This window comes from Bufo gargarizans, chromosome 4, assembly GCF_014858855.1.
Source record: "Bufo gargarizans isolate SCDJY-AF-19 chromosome 4, ASM1485885v1, whole genome shotgun sequence".
NCBI classification, from domain to species: Eukaryota; Metazoa; Chordata; class Amphibia; order Anura; family Bufonidae; genus Bufo; species Bufo gargarizans.
This window is the reverse complement of record NC_058083.1, coordinates 477377401-477401012: the sequence shown is the minus strand read 5'-3', so window position 1 is coordinate 477401012 and position 23612 is coordinate 477377401. Positions and strand designations below refer to the sequence as shown.

Genomic DNA, 23612 nt, shown 5'->3' with positions numbered 1-23612 from the left:
CTTACAATAAGACATAGGGTTATCAAAAGCAACAAAATGTCATCTATATCCCAAAAATCTAAGGTAAAAGCTAGGCAATAAATGTTAAGTAGCCATGTAAACTGCAGGACATGACCTCTCATTTTACTGTATCTGAATGAGTTAAAGAGGTTGTCTTACAGTGGACATTTATCACCTACGTTCTTTCCCTTTGACCCCCACAAATCATTAGAACAAGGTTCCCGGGCCCCCCATTCCTCTTTACTGAGCTTGAGCACAGTGGCTGTCCATGAATATCCATGGAAATGATGGAGTTTGCAGAGTGCATTCCTCCGAGCAAGTGATGTCATCCATTGCCGGGGGTCAGACCATAGTCACGCCCTTGATCACCAGAACAGACGGACATTAGCCCTTTCAACCTTTTTTCTCTGTACAGTACAATTTCCAAAGACTTTACTTGCAGTAGTGGAAAACTCCTTTTATGGTGGTTTCAGGCTCAGCGTTTTTTGAAAAAATACGCAGTTTGTGACTGTTTTAATGCAGTTTTTAGAGCCAAAACCAGGAGTAGGTTTAAAAGGAATGAGAAACATACAGTAAGGGGCTGTTCACACACCATCTTTTGACAGCAGAATTTGGTATCGCTTCCACTCCAAAAAACATCTGATGGCAGTGTGGAGACCACCTGCCATTGTTTGCAATAGCAGGCCATGTTGCTATTCATCTGGTTGCCTTGTCATTTCCTGGCGAAGTTGTGACCATTAAACATGGGCTCCCATTGAAAACAATGAAAGTCAGATATCACTTGGCTAGCCTGTGCCTTTTTAGAGCAGAATCCGTGCCACATTCTGCTGTCAAAAGACACTGTGTGAATGGGCCATTTGAGAAAAACGTATACTTTCCCTTCCTGCTGGATCTACTTCAGGCTCAAAAACTGCATCAAAAACTGTAGAGGTGATTTTCCAAAGCAAAAGGCAACAAGTTGTGTCAAATCACCCTTAAAAGGGTTTTTCAGGTTATACAGGGTGGGCCATTTATATGGATACACCTTAATAAAATGGGAATGCTTAGTGATATTAACTTCCTGTTTGTGGCACATTAGTATATGTGAAGGGGGAAACTTTTTAAGATGGGTGGTGACCATGGTGGCCATTTTGAAGTCGGCCATTTTGAATCCAACTTTTGTTTTTTAAATAGGAAGAGGGTCATGTGACACATCAAACTTATTGGGAATTTCACAAGAAAAACAATGGTGTGCTTGGTGTTAACGTAACTTTATTGTTTCATGAGTTATTTACAAGTTTCTGACCACTTATAAAATGTGTTCAATGTGCTGCCCATTGTGTTGGATTGTCAATGCAACCGTCTTCTCCCAGTCTTCACACACTGATAGCAACACCGCAGGAGAAATGCTAGCACAGGCTTCCAGTATCCGTAGTTTCAGGTGCTGCACATCTCGTATCTTCACAGCATATGATGTGTCACATGACCCTCTTCCTATTGAAAAAACAAAAGTTGGATTCAAACTGGCCGACTTCAAAATGGGCGCCATGGTCACCACCCATCTTGAAAAGTTTCCCCCCTCACATATACTAATTTGCCACAAACAGGAAGTTAATATCACCAACCATTCCCATTTTATTAAGGTGTATCCATATAAATGGCCCACCCTGTAGATATGAATGCCCTATCATAGGATATGTCATCAGTATTAGATCGGTGGAGGTCCAACTCTTGGCACCAATGTCATCTATTACCTGCTGTCTGAGCCAGAACAGCACAGCTCTGTACACTACAGTATGTAGTGGCCATTCTCAGGTACGGCAGTTCAGCTCCCATTCACTTGATTAGGAGCTGGACTGCAGTATTTCAGAATGGCGACTAGACAGTGTATAGCACTCTGGTGTTCCGCTCCGTACACTGTTTACTTCTTGGAACTTCGTTTGTAGGTAACAGCTGATCAGTGGTGGTGCATGGTGTTTGACTTCCACAAATCTGCAATTGATGACCTATCCTATGGAAAGATCATCAATATCTTTAACCTGGACAACCCCTTTAAGACTTATCATTAATTGCCTTTTTGTAGAAAAAGTAATAGCACACACCAGAGACAGGAGGAGGATGAGAATATATTTGCTTGCATGAGATTTATTGCAGCAACTACTGTGGCTGACAACATGTTCTGTACATATGCATGGGGTTGTTTCTGCAGCACGTGCATAAACTGTTGCAAACTTCATTCAGATGTATGAAATTACATAGAAACTAATCTGCCACATACCATAGGAAGACACCCTAAAGCTTCTATTTGGGAAGTCGGCCCAGAAAACACGGCCCGTATGTCGGTCGCCACTCCTGGACTGATCATGGCTCCCGTGACCCGAACTGACGGCATCATAAAAATTTATGATATAGTGAGTTCCTAACTGATTGAGGCTCATATCATCATGTGAGTACAGTACAATAGTTCCGTGATTGGATAGGAACGGGCTGTATCATAGTGTTTTACAGTCAGTTCATACGTGATCACAGATCTATAGTACTGCATCCACATGATGATATGAGTACAGTACAAGAGACCCACAATCAGATAGGATTTGACATCATAAATCACTATGATGCGGTCAGTTCGGATCAGGGGAGCCACAGTCGGTGCGGGAGACTGTTCTCTACTCACTGAATATCCCCTCTCTTTCATTATAGAAAAAAGCAATGTTAGTGAACCCCATAACAAAGTCACTACAGTGGAAAACATGGCCCATATGTTGGTCACCAATCCTTGACCGACCAGAACTTCCGTGACCTGAACTGACTGCATCATAATAATTTAGATACAGTGAGTTCCTAACGGATTGAGGCTCACATCATCATGTGAGTACAGTACAATAGATTCGCGATTGGATAGGAACTGACTGTATCATAGGGTTTTAGAGTTGGTTTAGGTTGCTTTCACATTAGCGTTTTTTGCGGATCCTTCATGGATCAGAAAAAAAATGCTTCTGTTACCATAATACAACCGCATTCATCCGTCATGAACGGATTCGGTTGTATTATGTCTTCTATAGCCAGGACGGATCCGTCATGAACACCATTGAAAGTCAATGGGGGACGGATTCGTTTTCTAAATTGTGTCAGAGAAAACTGATCCATCCCCATTGACTTACATTGTGTACCAGGACGGATCCGTCTTGCTCTGCACCACATATTAGACAGAAAAACGCTGCAGGCAGCCTTTTGGTGTCCGCCTCCAAAGCAAAATGGTGACTGAACGGAGCCAAACTGATGCATTCTGAGCGGATCCTTTACCATTCAGAATGCATTAGGGCAAAACTGATCCGTTTAGGACCGCTTTTGAGAGCCCATGACGGATCTCAGAAATGGAAAGCCAAAACGCTAGTGTGAAAGTAGCCTAATACGTGATCACAGATCTATTGTACTGTATTCACATTGATGATGTGAGTACAGTACAAGAGACCCACAATCAGATAGGAACTGACATCCTAAATCACTATGATCCAGTTCAGATCAGGGGAGCCACAGTCCGTCCGAGAGTCTCTTCTCTGCTCACTGAATATCTCCTCTCTTTCATGATAGAAAAAAGAAATGTTAGTGAACTCCATAAGAAAGTGACTACAGTATTTCATTTCTGGAAAGCTTAGAGATAATATTAATAGCTTTACGTCTCAGACCAGGAAACAATAGCAATAACTTTTTGTATGTAGGTTGCTTGACAACTTTGAAAGACGGATTGCAGTTACTATAAATTTTTCTTTTGCGGGAGGCTTAGAGGAACCACAACCTAAATGCTTACATAGGAGCCTTTAATCTCAGACAACAACAATAACTTCTCGTAAGTTGATGGTTGGCAACTTTGGAAGGAGGCTTATATTAGCTACTGTAGTTAACTCTTACCTCTTTGGTCAGTGTACAGGAAACACTTGTTAATGTATTTTAAAGGGGTTATCCCATGAAAAGTAAGCAATGAATAGGGCATTTTATATCAAGTGTTATTGCAATATACATTTTTATTTTTTAGATACATGACATTTCCCTCTCTGGTAGTGCCCCCTGCTGTTTATCCTTCTTGTCCACCTTCTCCTGCTTTCAGTGGTGGACTAACATGCTCAGTAGCTTCCCTGCTGCCCCTTGCCTTAGTGCTGATGTAGTGATCTCATTGAATAGCAGGTGAAGCGGCCCAGACACCGTTCATCCATTCACCCCTACTTCTAAATTCATAGAAAAATATAGGAATATGCCTCTCTAGATAGTGGAGATGGAACTTGGTATTTCTCTCTCTAGACAGTGGAAAAGGAAATTGTGGGGGCATCACAAACCATATGTATCCCTGGGGCTATATGTGAGTTTCTATGCAGGTGAGGAAGCATGAGCAATCACAATGCTTCCTGGGAGATGCAAGTTCTTGGGACACATGGGCATTGGGCCACATTTAGCAAAACAGAGAAAGCAAACCACTCAAATTACAGCTGTTCTCTATGGAACCTAGCATTGGGCCAACCTCAGGTCTGCTTATCATTTGGGAGAATCTTCTAACAAAAAGGATTGCCCCAAGCAGAAAACTTCTTTAAGAAATAACAACTGATATCTGGTTGGTTTCTATAGACAATAAGACCAATATGTCTGTAGGCCATATTGATAAAGGGACATAATGTCTATATGATTTTACAGATGCTCTCCTCTTGTTGGAAGAAAACCGACTCTCTAGTCTACCTACTAGAGATAGGTACTCTATAAATCAACACTTGACCCTTTAACGAGCCTTGCAACATGATCAAGGATATCAACTAAATCATAGTTTGGTAGAAAGGAAGTATTACCCACCTGTGGCTTTTGGAATTCTTGGCTTTCGTCAGTATAGAGTAGTATAAAGTACTGGTTGGCTTGGCTTGGCCTATAAGACTCACTCTGATAGCAGATGGTCTCCTCAAGGAGAATCAGGACCCTCACGAAGAACCGGTTTCTACAGAAGTATGTTTCTTCCTTTGGGTTGATATCCTTAGCCCTTACCTTATGATGCAAGGCTCATTAAAAGATTGGACATTGATGGGTACAGTACCTCCAATAAATAGAAACTACAGGGTTGTTTTTCTTTCTCCTGGAGAGCAGCTAATTTGTGCAAAGTTTCTCAACATCATTTTTCTCGGGTAAAATCCAACAGACTATCAGACACGTATAATGTAATATATGCTGTTTAAATATTTTTGTGACTCTGTTTTTAATATTTTGTGTTTTATCATATGTCATGGTAACCAAGTAACCTAAATTAACCTTTAACTGTGTCTATGTCCATGGTTTACATTTTTAATGCATGATGCAATTCAATGTGTATTTGTTTTGCAATAAGCTGCTTATAAAGTACTCAACTGGCTTTTATTGCATACTGATATGTACTAACCTTTTATGGGATATTGCTATTAGGTCAATATCATATTCAATAGTTATGGCACAGGCCCGTCTCCTTCTCTTCTCTTACCAGCAGGCCTGGATGCTGTGGTATCTCCATACCTTCAGACAGACTGTCATCTGCTTGTTGGAAAGGCCTTTCTTCCTGTGCCCGTAGGGTGCACATATGCACCCTCTGGCTTCTGAAGAGCTGGTTACCTTAGGGTACCTAAGGCACCTTTCCCTATTGGAGGGTGTTAGCATCCCGTGAAGGTGTGCTTTTTCTGTTGTCCACCCATGTATTGACTTTCTGCCAGTTTTCTGGATTTTGACTCTTAATGTCTGCCCTTATCTCGGACCGTTTACCGTATTGCATGTACTCTGCCTGACCTGACCTCGGTCTGTCCCTGATCATGATTTTGCCTGACCCTTCAGTGCCCTGCACTAGTGTCTCTTGACTCCCCATGGGTCAGTGTATATGAATATAGACATGGATCTGGGAGGTACTATTTCTACTTGTAGAGAGTGCCAAGTAGTTTTAAGGAGTCTTATGCAATGTAATGATTCTCTGAAAAAAGGTAAGAAAATTAGCTCTCTTTTCAAAAAAAGAAAAGAACACTATGCCTCTAGTGCCAACAGTTGGAAGGTAGCTATCCTATAAGTCAATGTTCGGCCTTCTAAACAGGCCATGAGACATAACATGAGGATTATAGCCAAGCCAGAAGCAGCTCTTTCTGCTATGAAATGATGAAAAAGAATCACCCTGAAACATCTGTCTGCAGATGAGGTACTGGCTTGGATTCTAAATAATCTATCAAGCCCTGTTTAAAAAAAATCAAACATTGACTTATAGGACAGCTACATTCCAGCTGGTGGCCCAGAGGCACAAACTAATTAGCATGTATATAGACTTGACACTCTTATAATTTATAAGAAAATCTGAGGAATCATACAGATGTATTAAATAAGGCCATAGTATTATTCTATAGACTATTTCTTAAAGAATAGCACCTCTTCTCTTAGGATCCTACAGGATGTGGGACCATTCTCCTATTCAGACCAATGAGGACACTTCCAACATCTCAGCATCGAACTTTAATCAGAAAGGTATTCCTACTGTTTTTAGCAAATATAATCCCTGCTATCTGCAGCATAGATTATAGTGGTAATAATCTATGGAGGGGGAGGGGGCTCTTAATCTTGGGGGAATGCTTTGCTAAGTGCTTTTCTCTTCAGGCTGTTATCTCTAATGTTGAGGATTTACATTAATTTTCAGCTTTTATTCTAATTTGCAAGCCTTGTAACTTGTGTTTGTACAGTAAATAGTAAAAAAAAACTATCTACAGTATGCTTTTAGAAAACATCCTACATTGATATAAAATAGAAAAAGAGTAATACTCACCCACTCCCCTGATGCTCCAGTGCCACTTCCCTGGTCCACCACAGGTCTCTGTTCTTTCTACTCCATTGATGATGTATCAACACGACATGTGACCAATCACTGCCTCTAGTGGTGATGTGTCAATAACCACAGAGGTCCAATAATTTACTACAGCTGTCACATGTCATATCACCATGTCCTCATCGGAGCAGGAAGAACAAAATTTGGCCGGGGATTGGGAAGTGTCAGCACCAATGGAGGAGGAGAGAAGTGGTAAGGTGAGTATTACTCTGTTTTTATTTTACCCCATTGTAAGCAGTTGGGGAAAAAATGGACATCCCCTTTAATATTCTAAAAGAGATAGTTTCACATGCTTTATTATTTACTGTATAGATGACAGGACTATTGCTCCTACTGTATCACAATGAGCACAATGTGCAATACAGAGCTGCAAACTGATTCTCATTTTTTGACAGCAAACTACAGTACATTTAGATACAAGGGGCAGCTAGTGCAGTGTAGGCCACTGGTCAATATGCTGGACCAATTGTAGACTGCTGTAAACCATTCCCATATAACCTTCCCCCAGCAGCAACTCTGTATTAAGGGGAGTCGGGCCACGTGTGCTGCGGTTCCAATTTAAGCTCAATGAGATGAATGGAAACAGCTAGTGATTGGTCTCAGATCCCCACCAATGTCAAATTTATGTGTTTTTGGTTTGAAAACACCTTTAAGGAAGGATTATGGAAAACAACTTTAAAATATAATTTGGACATACAGTATATTTGAAAGCCTTTTGACACATTTATCGACCTTAACATTTGTTCCCTGTGTCAATAAAATGGAATGTTGTTTTCCAATCCATGAAGTGCAATCGATAGTTGAAGTTCTTGTGAAGCTATTGCATTATGAAAAGTATGAAGATGTTGTCAAAGGTCGAATCTCTTACTTGCACTCAGTAATAACAAGAATTCTAAGATTACAAATGGTACAATATACAGTATATAGATATATTTTTGTTTGGTAAAGCAGACCTGTCCCCATTGTGTGCCGTCATTATATAGGACAACATAATCTGATGATAGATCCATCTTAAAGGGGTTATCTAGCTTTGGTAAACTATCTGGTTTCCCCCGGACTTTTCTGGGCCTGCGGAGGGAAGCATACTTACCTGCTGTCTCTCGCTGTGTTCCAGCTCTCGCAGTCTATTGTTGAGTTCTGAGTGCTCTGGTCCCCACTTGTCAGCTTGGCATATGGGCCAATGACTGGCTGCAACAGTGGTATGTCTTCCAAGCAGAACATCATTGGGTCACGTGGGATGCCCTGGAGCTGGAAAAAAGTACAAAGGAGATCAACTAAACTGATTAGGGGAATGCAGAGCCTTAGGCTACTTTCACACTAGCCGTCATAGGGACTCAATACAGGAAAAAAACATTCATTGTCAATGGGACAAAACTGAACTGAACAGAACAAAATGCTCCAAAATGAATTTCGTTCCGTTTAGTTGCGTTCCCATACCGGAGAGCAAACCACAACATGTTTTAGTTTGCTTTCCGACCTGGGATGTGGAGTAAAACGGACAATAGAAAATGGATCAGTCCTCTATTGACTTTCAATGGAGTTCATGATGGATCCATCTTGGCAATGTTAAAGATAATACAACCTGATCCGTTCATAACGGGTGCAGGCGGTTGTATTATCAGTAACGGAAGCGTTTATGCTGAACCCTGCCGGATCCAGCAATAACTCTAGTGTGAAAGATTAAAATAATTAAATTCACTCAGTCTTGAGAAGAGGCTTCTAAGGGATGAAATGATTAACCTTTACAAATATATAAATGGGCCCTACAAAAATATGGTGAAAAGCTGTTCTATGTAATATCCTCTCAAAAGACAAGGGGGCACTGTCTCCGTCTGGAGAAGAAAAAGTTCAGTCTCCAGAGGCATCAAGGCTTCTTTACTGTAAGAACTGTAAATCTGTGTCATAGTCTACCTCAGGACTACTTAGATGAATTCTTAAAATGAAATAACATTAAAGCTTATGAAAATGTGTATAAGTCTGGGGCTCAAACCCTTTTTCTAAAATTCACATCCCCACCCATCCCTTTGTTGAACTTACAGAATGTCTTTTTTCAACCGCATCAACAATGTAACTATGTGCCGTTTGGGGGACACATCATTGCTGCAGCCAATCATGGCTTTAAAGGCACACATGACCCCTGTCCATGCCAGACGTTGACATTCTGGGACCAGAGTGAAAAACCACAGTATTGGACAGAAAGTGCTGAAACCAGAGCAGGGAGCATGCTTCCCTCTGCTAGTCCAACAAGATTGTGGTGGTGGTGGTGGTGGTGGGGTGGGGGGCAGCCAGAAAGGCTGCCAAAAGCTGGACAATTCCTTTAATGGGGCTATCTTTATTATTACAAAATCTATTTATAAATACCTCATTAGAAAATTCTTAGTTTATAGAAGTTGATGAGCTTCAAAGAGCATGGAACACCCAGCATGGCCACCATGTACTGCTCCATTACTTCTGTGGTTGCGCTGATGGGGAAGTGACCATGTGGTGCTTGGTTTTCCTTCAGATTACAACTCGTTGAAATAGCTTTTGCAAGAGATTTGGATAGTAGTGCAGGGCAGCTGTGGAGCATTTGGATCCCCTGTAGCTGCCCTCCAGCGTATGTATGTATCCCTCCAGAATATGCCTCTCTTCTATGACTGGAGAGAAGAGCGACTGTTGTGATGTCTGTTCAAAGAAAGGATTTGTTAAAAGTATGTAGTTTCACATGTGCCATATTATTGAAGCCAAAAAAAGCAGTGGACTCAAAATAAAATAAAAGAGGATTTTCATCTCAATGTAAACGGTGAAATTTGGGAAAATATCTAAGAAATCAAAGAAAGATCCACATGCAAATCCCCATGGAAAATATGCATCAAAATCATTCCCATGTATATGTGGCTTCAAGCGGAACCACCATAATGCATCATCTACCTGTTATAGTCAAAAATGGTTAAAATACAGGTCATCCCCAGTGGTGGACGTTTCCACCATGCAAATCAAGCAAATGCTCGTGGCCCACAGAGATCAGGCGGCCATATTTAGTGGTTGAACGGACATATCGCCAGTGTAGTTGCACAGGACCCCAGGGGAGATAGGGTCTTTCCCAGTGGTAGAGCGGTAGCAGAAGTGCCCAGGCTGCACTGCTAAACTAAGAGTGGATCTTACTGGGCTGATGGGTGAAGAGCTTTGCAGTGCAATGGACTGGAGCTTAGCGGCGCAATGTGACTTTGCTTAGTGCCCCAGAAATGCCAAATCCACCCCATGTCATCCCCACTAACCAGTGGTGTACCTCCAATAGAGGCAGACCACGCAGTTGGCATGGGGCCCCTGGGGGAAAAGGTCCCGGCCATGGATGCCTCTAAATTACACACACAAGCTCCTGTCACTTCCCAAGTCCTCCCTTGGGCTCAGTCCTTGCCTTCCAGCTCCCTGCTCTCCTCCTCCTTCTGACCCAGCTATATATTATATGCAGCCATAGTTCTTGGCTGGTATGGCACACCATATAGGCATACAGTAATTCCTGGGGATGGGGGGGATGGCACACTATATATTTTACTCAGCAATAGACATCATTTATTTGGTTATGGCACACTGTATATTACACGCAGCAACAGGCACAGTTTATGATGGTGGGGATGAGGTATGGCACATTATATAGTAAGTAGAAGCAGACAGCCAGGAGGAGGGAACAGATAGTGGGAGAGGCTAAGGATGGGGCATGGAGGCCCAATCCAGATTTTTGTTATGGGGCCTAATGATTTCTATGTACGCCCCTGCCACTAACAGATCAGTGTTATCACTGGGACACTGAATCACATTGCAACTAATCTAAATACAGCATTTTTAACCCATTATAGGCTGTGACTGAGGGCTTTTACGCCAAGGAACCTTGTATTTTTGAGATATCAGGGTCGAGTTGATGTCGGGAGTAGCTGCCTGATGTCATCCTGAATATTTTATATTTGTCAAATACTGATAAATATAACGCCAGTCATTCAATGTTTTTTTTTTTTTTAGCTTAAACACATATTCCTGAAATAACTTTCTTTGATACTTTTTTTATCCGATGAATTTCATTGTTTTTTTTTACTACCTTTACTATGTAATACAGCTGTGAAGACAAGTGCAGGCCCAGTGAAAGAAACAGCAAGGAACTTCTTTCAAAAGGCTGCTTTTCCCTCTAATCCTCTCTGTGGTTCTGAGTATTTAAGCCTTGTTCATCTTAGATAAGGAAGAGGAATATATATATATGTACAGTCAGGTCCATAAATATTGGGACATAGACACAATTCTAACATTTTTGTCTCTATACACCATCACAATGGATTTGAAATGAAACAAACAAAATGTGCTTTACCTGCAGACTGTCAGCTTTAATTTAAGGGTATTTACATCCAAATCAGGTGACCGGTGTAGGGATTACAACAGTTTGCATATGTGCCTCTGATTTGTTAAGGGACCAAAAGTAATGGGACAATTGGCTTCTCAGCTGTTCCATGGCCAGGTGTGTGTTATTCCCTCATTATCCCAATTACAATGAGCAGATAAAAGGTCCAGAGTTCATTTCAAGTGTGCTATTTGCATTTGGAATCTGTTGCCGTCAACTCTCAAGAAGAGATCCAAAGAGCTGTCACTAGCAGTGAAGCAAGCCATCATTAGGCTGACAAAAAACAAAACAAACCCATCAGAGATATAGTAAAAACATTAGGAGTGGCCAAAACAACTGTTTGGAACATTCTTAAAAAGAGGGAGCGCACCGGTGTGCTCAGCAACACCAAAAGGCCCGGAAGACCACAGAAAACAACTATGGTGGATGACCGAAGAATTCTTTCCCTGGTGAAGTAAACACCCTTTAAAACAGTTGGCCAGATCAAGAACACTCTCCAGGAGGTAGGTGTATGTGTGTCAAAGTCAACAATCAAGAGAAGACTTCACCAGAGTGAATACAGAGGGTTCACCACAAAATGTAAACCATTGGTGAGCCTCAAAAACAGGAAGGCCAGATTAAAGTTTGCCAAATGACATCTAAAAAAAGCCTTCACAGTTATGGAACAATAACCTATGGACAGATGAGACCAAGATCAACTTGTACCAGAGTGATGGGAAGAGAAGAGTATGGAGAAGTAAAGGAACTGCTCATGATCCTAAGCATACCACCTCATCAGTGAAGCATAGTGGTGGTAGTGTCATGGCGTGGGCATGTATGGCTGCCGATGGAACTGGTTCTCTTGTATTTATTGATGATGTGACTGCTGACAAAAGCAGCAGGATGAATTCTGAAGTGTTTCAGGCAATATTATCTGCTCATATTCAGCCAAATGCTTCAGAACTCATTGGACGGCGCTTCACAGTGCAGATGGAAAGAAGTGGAATGTTATGCAATGGCCAAGTCAATCACCTGACCTGAATCCGATTGAGCATGCATTTTACTTGCTAAAGACAAAACTAAAGGGAAAATGCCTCAAGAACAAGCAGCAACTGAAGACAGTTGCAGTAGAGGCCTGGCAGAGCATCATCAGCGATGAAACCCAGCATCTGGTGATGTCTATGCGTTCCAGACTTCAGGCTGTAATTGACTGCAAAGGATTTGCTGACACCAAGTATTAAAAAGTGAAAGCTTGATTTATGATTATTATTATGTCCCATTACTTTTGGTCCCCAGACAAGTGGGAGGCACATATGCAAACTGTTGTAATTCCTACACCGTTCACCTGATTTGGATGTAAATACCCTCAAATTAAAGCTGAAAGTCTGCAGTTAAAGCACATCTTGTTTGTTTCATTTCAAATCCATTGTTGTGGTGTATAGAGCCCAAAAGTTTAGATATGGGTCAATGTCCCATTATTTATGGACCTGACTGTATATATTCATGTAGTGCCATTGGAAATTTGCGGATCTGTTTATTATGTGGTGCCTTTAGAGGGATATATACACAAAGCAGATTTGGTTGTTTTGGCAGCATGCACATAGATACCTACAAGGTCCATTATGATGAATGGCACAGTGTCAGAAATTTTTGAAATTAATTGGCCCAGTGTAAACTCACCCTTGTGGTATTAGCATGAATTCCTCTTTATCTTCTTACTTATACTTTTTAAGGTACAAAAACATGTAGCAGCCACAATGTGGATGAATGCTGAGCCGACGGGTAGTTTCAGTCTAAATTGGCACGGTTTTCAAATACTGGAAATTGTTAAAGTCTGTGTATTTTTTGCAGGTAAACAGCAATTTTACCTGTTCAAAATGGGCACAGGTTAAAGTAATTTTTGGGGAGTTTAATATTGATTGCCTATTCTTGGGACAGGCCATCAATATCTGATTGGTGGAGGTTCAAATCCTGGAACCCCCACTGATCAGCTAAGTGAAGAGGCCATTGAGCGCTGTAGCCTCTTCCTAGATCAGATACATCATGTTTATTGGTTACTTGGCCTATTTGCAACTCAATCCAATTTAAGTGAATTGGCCTGGCCTGTAATACCAAGCACAGCTGCTACACAATGTATGGCGCTGTGCTTGGTATGCTGTGAGGAGGCCACAGCGCCCACCGGAACAACACAACCTCTTCAATCAGCTGATAGGCAGGGGTGCTGAAGTCAGATATTGTGAGCTAACCTGGAGGTAGGCTATCAATATTTAATTCCAGAAAACCCCTTTAACAATCATTTAAGAAATTAAATGTTGGCTCTGCACTGCACATGATCAGTACACGAGTCAACTCTTTATATTTTTTAAAGAAAATGGTCAGAAAAGGCAAGTCAACCATTTGCCATCAGGGTAGATATAGATGGGGCGTTTGGATTGCAAGATGCTCAATACTTTCGTTCTGAGGAAAGATAAGCCACCACCAGAGGTGTCCAAATTTCTCAATTCTCCTTATTCAGAGAACACATGGATCTGTATCTATTAGATCATTGCTACCCCCCCCCCTTCTCCAGCCCCCTTTCCCCCATATTTTAGTTGATTACTCATTTAAAGCCTGGTTGTTCTACGGTCTGGGAACCTTCCTGTGCATCATTCTTGCCTTCAGGTTATCCTTGGTGAAAATGTTTCTTTTGCACCTGCTTCACATATGCTTCTCATAGTACACATGACATCATGTAGGTACGATTTCACTATGGGTCTTGCTATCATGTAATATCTAATTAAAGGCATTTTAAAGAAAAAAAACTGTTCCTGTCTCAAGCTGTCCTAGCCACAACTTTATTTCAATAATTTATGTCTTCTATTGTAGCCACCAACCAAGGACCTTCCTACCAGTTTTCATCCAACGTGACAACCACAGAGACCAACGCTCAGCAAGAAAACAACCTCTATAACATGAACGGTAATGTTATTTTATGTAATCCCTTTAGATGTTTTATCCATGAATTCAGTGGTAGACTGGTCAGGATTGGTCAATGTGGACAATATTAGATGGACACTTAAAAAGGACCTACCACCTGTTTGAAAAAAAGTGAAACAAGCACATCCCTTAAATGGGGGTTTTCTGAATGTTTTATACTGATGACCTATCTTCAGGATAAGTCATCAGTATGTGATAGGTGGGGATATGACTACTGGTGCCCCTGCCAATCAGCCATTTGAGGAGGCCACGGTGCTCAGGTGTGCTCTGCAGCCTCCCCACAGCTTACCAAGCACAGCGCCTTCCATTGCATAGTTGCTGTGCTTGCTATTGCAGTTCAACCCCATTCACTTGAATGGGACTGAGCTGCCATGTGACCGATGAATGTGATGTCACTGGCCTAGGAAGAGGCCGTGGTGTTCACTGGAGCACTGCAACCTCTTCAAACAGCTGATTGTCAGGGGTCCCGGGAGATGGATCCCCATCGATCTGATACTGAGGACCTATCCTCCGGACAACCCCTTTAAATGTTGCCACTCCTCTGAATGCTCTGCTATTATTTTTATGTCTCTGGTCCCTGCCATTACTCATATGTGGAAATAGGTCTGTGTTTGTCCGAGGAGCATTTACAGAGACATCTCCTTAGTTGATGTGTAGTTCAATGCTTTGACATTGTCTAATAGGCAGGGACATTTTCAGAACAGCACGGCGTGTGGTCCCGCGAGATATGCTTAGTATATAATGAACCAAATTAACTGATTCGACCCCATTAACCAAGCATTAATGCTAATAATTATTTATATCTCAATTTTAGTTTATCCAATGATGAATAGACATCAGCCAGCAAAAGCTCTGCCACAGACATGGAAATCATCAAAGCAAAGTCTTCTGGTAGGTCCTGATTTTTATTTTATGGATCTAAATCTCTGTTCATTCTGGGCTTAGGAGTCCAGTGGCTGCTTCTACTCAGTGATTGACAGCTGTATCTGTATGCACAATTGTACAAGGAAGAACGTCCTCTGGACTTCTGAGTAAGTGATGACAATCTCTGTAAAGTGCTGCATTACACACAGTTGAGTCACATTATTATGACCACCAGCTAATATCCAGAGTAACCACCATGTGCAGCACAGATAACAGCTAGACAGGCTGGGAGTGACTCAATAAGGTCCTGGTAGGTTTTCACAGGTATCTGGAGCCATGCTGACTGCAGTGCATCCCACAGCTGCTGAAGGGGGTGCGGGAGAGGATCCATAGAATGAACATGGCGATCGAGGTGGTCCCACAGATTAGGTTCAAATCTGGGGACTTAGGGGGCCTGGTTAGTACCTGGATGTCTTGGGCATGCTCTTCCAACCAATGTCGGACATTTCTAGCAGTGTGACATGTCACTTTGTCTTGCTGGAAGATCCCATCTGCCCCAGGGAAGACAATCAGCATGTATGGGTGTATGTAATCTGCAAGGATGGATTCATACCCAAATCGGTTAAGAGTGCCTTCCACAGAGATGCGTGTACCCAGAGGATGCCACGAAAACATTCTCCAGACCATAACGCTGCCACCACCAGTTTGTGTTCCTCTAGCAATGGTTGCACAGTGTTTGCTCTATGATGTTTCTCACCTAACACCATCCATTCAATTAAGAAAACATGACTCATCTGAAAAAGGAACCCTTTACCAATCACCAGAGGTCCAATTCTGATACTGCCGCAAGGTTTGAAGCCTTTTCTGTCAATGCATCTTTGTTAGCTTTTGCTTCGAAGCCCCATATACAGTAGGGATTGTTGAACTGTTCACTGTTTAAACACGTCTAGTAGTCCTCTGGTTCATTTTGGTGGTGAGCTGCCCCACTGCAGCATGTCCATTTTCCCTTCCATACTTCTCACATCAATGGCATCCATGTCTCTTATTTACATCGGTGCCATTTGTCCACTCACAATACACTTTCTCCACAGCAGCATGAGAATAGTTCACAAGCTGCACAGTTTCAGAAATACCTTGGACCGAAATCCAATAATCATTCCTTTTTGAAACTCTGAGAAATTACCCTTTTACCTATGAGAGCAATAAGTGATATGTGTGCAGACAGACTATCACACGCCTTATATACCCACCAAACCAGCTCATGACATGTGACTTCCTTCAAAAGGTACGCATTGCTAACTTCAAAAGTAGGGAGTGGTCATAATAATGTGACTCCACTGTGTATGTTGGTACTATATAAGTCAAAGAAATGTAATAATTTAATAAACTCTTTCTCTCTTGGAGCTATATGGAAACTTAAAAAAGATCCTGAAACCATTTCCACTCCATACCCCCAAGTTGTATTTATTTTGGAAGCTAAGATCTGGGGTGATGTTCTTTGGGGTCATCACACTGGAGAACATCTGGGTTTATAGGTGCAGAACAGGAGAGAAATGATGGGTTCATAAATAGGTTCCACAGATTGCAATCTGTCGTCAGAATTTTCTACCTTGCTAAAGGCTATGGATCAATATTTCAATTGGATTCCATGTACCGTATTTTGTGGGGGGAAAAAATCGAATTAGGTTTAATAATTTCGCTTTCATTTGGCTTCTGCAGTTGACATGCATATACCGGTACATTACATAGCAGGCTGCACAATGCTGTTCTGTGATAACTCTTACAGATGTGTTCTAAGCTGATTTATTACCATATAAAGTTCACCTTGATGTGGCTATGAATCAGCTTAGAAGATTGTTTAGGAGAATAGAGTGAGGAAATGGAGACCACGCCATCAGTCAACCAGTCTGACGGATTTGCCAGTGAACTGCATTCTGCAGCCTGCTGTGCACTGTATATACATATCAGAAGCAGATGCCAAATGAAAGCAAAATGTTTAGTGAAATCCACATTGAAAAATGTTTTTAAGCAAAAAAATTGATGCAACGATGTCTATAGCCTTTAATATCTAGTCTTTTTATGAAACTATTATAGTTCAGATATATTTAACTATTATATGTATTGTATTTTTTCAGTGTGTTTGTACTATACTTGGTTCAGGACATGTTTTTCTGCAATAATAATATCTAAGGTGAACTTCCTGTCCAGTAATTTGCTCATCTTCATTTGTTCAGGACCTATGGTGGTGCACTAGTAGATTTTGTATAAAAATATACTGGAATTTCATCCACATTTTTCTGAATCGTCCTCACTATTGAACTACCACTATTTAGTCTTATAGTCAAGAAAGCCCAATAATCCAGTCTTGTGCTGTAACAATACAAACACTCAAAATTGCATTGCAAAGTGGTCTTCAAAGATGTCAAGTTCTCTATAGGGGGAAACCAAAAATCCACCGGATGAAATCTGGTCTGGATAAGGGAGTCATCTTCTCATCTTCTTTTTTTTGGAGAGGTTTCACTGCATAAATATTAAAATGGTCGTCCATCTTTTACTAAGTGATAGCCTATCCTTAGGATGGGGCATCAATAACTAATCGGCTGTTTGGATGTAGCTCCATCTCCGGTAGTCAGAGCTGGAACTACACAGCTCCATCAACTGTGTAGTTGACAGAGCACATTACTACAGTGCTGCTCCCATTGAAGTCACCGACAGCAGTACTGCGGTGATGAGATCTGGCCGCAACACAGTTGATGGAGCTGTATAGTTCTGTGTCCAAGGTCTGGAGATGGAGCTACATCCAAACAGCTGATTGGCAGCATTGCGGGGTGTAGGACCCCTGCTGATCGGCTGGTGATGGTCTATCCTATAGGCACGGTGGCTCATTAGTTAACACTGGTGCCGTGCAGCGTTGAGGTCCTAGGTTTAAATCTGACCATGGACCACATCTGCATGGAGTTTGTGTGTTCTCACTGAGTTTATGTGGGTTTCCTCCCACACTCCAGAGACATAAAGCACTATGGAACAGGTCAGCGCTATATACCGTAAGTGAGTAAAATACTGTATATAACAAATAGGCTATCGCTTAGTAAAATCTGGATAACTCCTTTAATGATATTATTCTAGGGAAATACCATAACACACTGGTATATTCAACAATCTGGCTACGGATAACTGTATAAATACATATCTAATCTGTCTTCACAAAACAATTAAAGTCATTAACACGTTTGGCTTGTTTGCTCCCAACAGACCCAGCAACGCCCGTTCTATGTGAATAAAGGAAATGCTTCAAACACTGAATCCCCATAAATCCCCGAGACCATGGAAGCCTAAGACGCCGTTCTTCAACTTACCAAAGCTATTTGTTAGTAGGGAGAGGGTGGGGAGCTCTGCGTAATTCTTCTTTCACTGCTATTGCAGTGAATGTGTTGTGACTAGATTTGGCTGGGAGGGAACAAAAACAGGTTTTATTCTTGCCAAGGGCAATAATCATGAACTGGAATTTCTGGGTGGGTCAAGGCTTGGACGAATCTGTAGCTCAGTATCTCAACTTAACCCTTTAGCGCTGATGTACAGTAGAAAGCATGACATCGCAAGTTAATGGTTATTATGGTGCCTGAACTCTAACATTTACCATTGTGATCTTGTTTTTGATACATTTTTGTCGTTTTCACTACATTCTTGTCTTTTTATGCATTTTACCATTGCAGAGGTATTTTTCTAATATGATACTTATTTCCTTGTTTGACCTCAACCATCTAAATGTATGCAGAGATTATCCGACTTTTCCTAGCTCCTCTATTCCACTTGTTTCCTCTCTAAATATACCTCTTACATGCTGCACAGCACCCTCTCCATTTATCTGCTCTACCCATTAAACAGCAATGTAAACTCTGCAGGCAGCACAGGCACCATTTTTCACAGTTTCCTTCTTGTGTAATCTTCACAGCTACGAAGATATTCCCTTCTGCTTCTTCTCCTCCAGATGCTTTGTGAAATTCTAAAAATCAATTTTAGCTAATGCAGGATTTATCTCGTGCATCCTTGAATGAAATAAGCTTTGGTATTTTGTCTCACTGCATGCTCTTTGTTGCCTTTAGCTATTATACAGCATGGAGTCAATAGCATTTTATCCAGTCTGTTCTTGGAATATTTAAGACAAATTAGAACTGGTCAGCGGAAATGATGAGATTTTTTTTTTTTTTTTTTTTTGTAATGTCACTTTGAAAAATACCTGCAAACGGGCAACCTGTCTGTGCAGACATTTTCGCGAAAGGCTACAATGTGCCCCAGGCCATGCAAGATGTTTTCAGATAAATGGCTATTGTTTTTAAACCATATTAGCTCATTAAAGCCTCCATTCATCATCGTCCTTCAGGAATATCTTGGTAGACACCTGGAAATGTTCACTTAAGGGTAGATTATCTAGAATTTCACCTGAAACAGTAAGAATAGGACTGATAAATTAGATTCATTCCTGCTCCCTGCTCCAACTTGCCTCCTGTCAAAGAAGTCATCACTTGATATATAGACATGGACCATCCTACTCATAAAGGAAAAAAATTGCCACCAGAGCATGTAGACCCTCTCTTGAGTCACCGAATTATATGTTACTTCAGTCCAACATGTTTAGTGTTTGATAACAGGTGATGCCTACTCTAGGTTTTTCTATTTCTGTGGAATTTTCCTTTCAGCTCATCTGCTGAGCTTAACTTGTTATACATCCATCAAAGCTAACAGAAAAAGTTGTAAAATGGCTTCTGGACTTTCTTCTCTACTACAAAACACCTGTAAGCGAGGCAAGGTAGAATAATTCTTCCGGAAGGAACGCTAAACCTAGAAATGAATGCTAAAAGTAAACAAGAAATCTAGTTAGCCTTACTATTTCTCAGTCTGGATAATATTTTAAGTACTCTGGGTCTGGGTTGAAAATCCTGTAGACTACGCAGGGGTTTATCTCCTGATCGGTTCCTTCCTTGGCTAGTGGACGGTTGAACTGACGTGGCTTAAGAAAGACAGTGTGGCGTAATGATCTTTTTGTCCTAATACAGACAATGGGGAGGGGGAGGCTCCTGCTGCAGCCACTTGTCTTATAACCAGACACCGGACAGTGAGGAGGAGCAAAGGGGACATGACTGTACTTCTCAGACAGAGAAAAGTTTTTTAAATCTTTCAAATTTTTTATTGAAATATGAGAAAAAAAACAGGACAAAGGGAAGGAGGAGACAAAATAAGAAGGTGCTGGTTTTTTGTTTAAAAAATTTTGTGCATTTTCTGTGTTTAGCGTTCCTTAACCATCTGTCTCTGGCTAATAGTCATATATTTTTCCTATGAACAATGAAAACATGAGAATGAAAGAAATTGTAACATTTTCATGATTTCTTTTCTATTGTTTGATGTAGTTTTAAAGGTTTTAAATTCTTATCTGTTTAGTACTAGTTTTACCAACAATGAAATATTAGAGATTGATAAGTCATATTCTAATTATGTTGGAACATACTGTAAAGGCTGATTTTCTCTCTAACATTACATAACTACATAGTATGGTTGAAAATAGACATATGTCCATAAAATTCAACCCAAGGATTGGAGAGGTTTCTGTGCTAGAGGATATTTTTTTGTTGCCATGTTTGACCTTAAGGTAACATGAAAATTTTTGGATGGAAAGTGAATTACATTCTAAAGGGTGCTAAAAGTCAAAGAAAAGAACATTGTAATGTTGGACTTTATTTCCATTCTGTTCTAACGGCAACGTAGATTCTGAACTTGACTATTTCTAATAATTACATAAAAACACACACACAATAAAAAATGTTGAAGTGCAAGACAATGTGTTCTGTCCTGCTCAATCACGGTTCTCCTACCGGGGATCTTAAGTTTAAACCACATAGAATTAAAATATATGTATAAGTACTTGTAGTAACCCAGACTAGAACATGATGATAAGTACAGTTTACAGCAATATATAAACCTAAACACTAGTGAAAGGAAATAACAAAACTATGCATCATTTTGTAATTGCAAAGTGAAATAATATTTAAAGTCAAAACTCCAGGTAAAAAAAAAAGGAGTATTTTTGCTAAATGGACCTATATGTTCCACATAACATAGTTTTGCTCATTATTTGCCAGGTAGATGTCATGACCTCTCAGTGGAAACAACCTCTGCTGCACAGTTCTGAGGCAGCATCAGAGGTTGTTCGATCCCGACTGCTCTGCAACTGGTGGCTATAGCTTATGCTCCAGTCAGTGGTCTCCAGATACAGCCGATAGCTACAGAGCATTGACTGAGGGCATCTGGATCTGACAACCCCTGCTGCTGCCCCATACCCATATATTTATATCCACTCATTTCAGTGGGATGCTTGGCATCTCTCTGGCAGAAGACAAGTATTTGTTATATCCGTGGCTCCTTTTTAAAAAGAAATATTAATTGGATTTCACCTTAACATTAGTAAGGTATTTCCATCATACTAGGGCAGTGATGGCTAACCTCCGGCACTACAGCTGTGGCGAAACTACGACTTCTAGCATGCTCCATTTATTTCTATGGAGTTCTGAGACCAGCCAAGCAATGGGGCATCTTGAGAGTCGTAGTTTTACCACAGCTGGAGTGCCGGAGGTTAGCCATCACAGTACTAGGGTATGCCATCACTTTATGATCAGTGGGAACAACCTCTGAGGCCCTCAATAATCTTGAGGGTGCAAGTGCCAGAGCAATGGTGAAGATCCCCACCAACTACGATTTTCCTGTGGATTGACAATCCTTGTCACCCTGTTATACAGGTAATTGCAATCAGCTCCATTCAGTTGGACCTCCACATAAAGTGATGGCAAATCCTAGTGATATGCTATTATTATTATTATTATATATTTTTTTTTAATATGGGACTATCTCTTTAAGCAGCATTATATGGTACGTTCATTGTATATTCACCTTCAGAAAATGTTGCTTCATTAGTTCCTGCTCACGGTTTGTAATATATCTAATTTGACAATGTCGGTAAAACATTAAAGTTCTACAATTAAAAAGATTCTAAAGTTTTGTGACTTTATTTATTTGAAAATTTGTATCAAGTGACCAAAATAAATGGCATCGATACTGATTAGACTCTGTTCACATTTGCATTGAAGGCTCAGTTTTACAGCCTCTGTCACAGATTCAGTCAAAAAATATTACTCGAAATAGCAAAGCATGCTGCCCAATTTTGCTCACAAATGGAAATCCAATGTCTAATGACTAAAACCACTGGGACCAGCACCGGTCACTGGAAAGGAGGTCCCAAGCCTCCCATTTCTCTTCACTTCAGGAGGAGTTTCAGTGGACCCCACGGATGCGTCATGCCACTTTATTCAATGTCTATTGGGTGGATGGAGACAACACTTGACTGTTTTTGTGTACATTGAGTAGAAAGAAATTCAGGTAAGGACTGTTCCACACCTTGGGTAAATCTATCTGGCAGGCTGTGTCGGCAGAGAAACAGCTTGCTGGAGTTCACTGTATCCGGCCTAGCCAGATAGGGCCATGCACCACCGGAGCCCATTAACTATAGAGGGATTCAACGGGTATTCAGCCAGTTTCCGCCATGAGCGTTGGGTTTTGACAGGACAAAAACTGTATACCAGGTTTTTCGGTCCGAAACGCGGTTCTCATGCCAGAAGGTCATCAGATCCTCCCCAGATCCCATTGAAGTCAAGGGCATCTAGAGGATAAATGGCAGTATCCGGCTAGGCTAGATACAGTTGACCACCAGCAATCTGCTCCTTGCTGGAAAAGCCTGCCAGATAGATTTACCGCAGGTGTGGAACTAGCTACCATTTTTATGGAATTTGCTTGGATTATTTCCCTAAACTGAAAGGAATTATGGAAGGACTTGGCCCCCAAGAAATGGATGATCTTCCCTTCTGGTATGAAAATTAGGTTAAAACCCTCACTAAGGAAATGAACATAAAAATAAGGCATTCTGAGCCTGGTAGATAAAAGGTTATTATTCAGCTTTTGAAACTGCAAAATAATCTTTAAAGAAGACCTGTCAGCAGGATCAACCTGATTAAACCAGGTAGAGTTGATCCTGCTTAATGCTGATCTCGGCATTGGGGAAACCTGAAAAAGAAGTACTGTGCATCTGTCAGTTATACAGGGTGGGCCATTTATATGGATACACCTTAATAAAATGGGAATGGTTGGTGATATTAACTTCCTGTTTGTGGCACATTAGTATATGTGAGGGGGGAAACTTTTCAAGATGGGTGGTGACCATGGCGGCCATTTTGAAGTCGGCCATTTTGAATCCAACTTTAGTTTTTTCAATAGGAAGAAGGTCATGTGGCACATCAAACTTATTGGGAATTTCACAAGAAAAACAATGGTGTGCTTGGTTTTAACGTAACTTTATTCTTTCATGAGTTATTTACAAGTTGCTGACCACTTATAAAATGTGTTCAATGTGCTGCCCATTGTGTTGGATGGTCAATGCAACCGTCTTCTCCCAGTCTTCACACACTGATAGCAACAGCGCAGGAGAAATGCTAGCACAGGCTTCCAGTATCCGTAGTTTCAGGTGCTGCACATCTCGTATCTTCACAG

General features: G+C 41.0%; 1 protein-coding gene and 1 long non-coding RNA gene across 3 annotated transcripts in view; one reads left to right on the top strand and one right to left on the bottom strand.

Moving 5' to 3' along the window:
* Nucleotides 1–22059, top strand: part of TRIM29 (tripartite motif containing 29) — a 79055-nt gene extending 56996 nt beyond the window's left edge. The window contains exons 7-10 of one of the 2 annotated variants that reach the window (XM_044288671.1): nucleotides 6400–6483; nucleotides 14049–14141; nucleotides 14974–15050; nucleotides 18276–22059. In XM_044288671.1, coding sequence (XP_044144606.1) covers nucleotides 6400–6483; nucleotides 14049–14141; nucleotides 14974–15050; nucleotides 18276–18335 — 314 coding nt within the window. In that variant the 3' untranslated portion in view covers nucleotides 18336–22059. The remainder of the gene's footprint in view (nucleotides 1–6399; nucleotides 6484–14048; nucleotides 14142–14973; nucleotides 15051–18275) is intronic. The other variant, XM_044288672.1, reaches the window with a different exon arrangement.
* On the bottom strand, nucleotides 1411–11071 carry LOC122933708. Its single transcript, XR_006388536.1, has 3 exons — nucleotides 9200–11071; nucleotides 7929–8086; nucleotides 1411–1473 (listed from the first exon to the last, which is right to left on the bottom strand). It is a non-coding gene; the product is annotated as an uncharacterized LOC122933708 (long non-coding RNA).
* Nucleotides 22060–23612: the final 1553 nt, after the last annotated feature.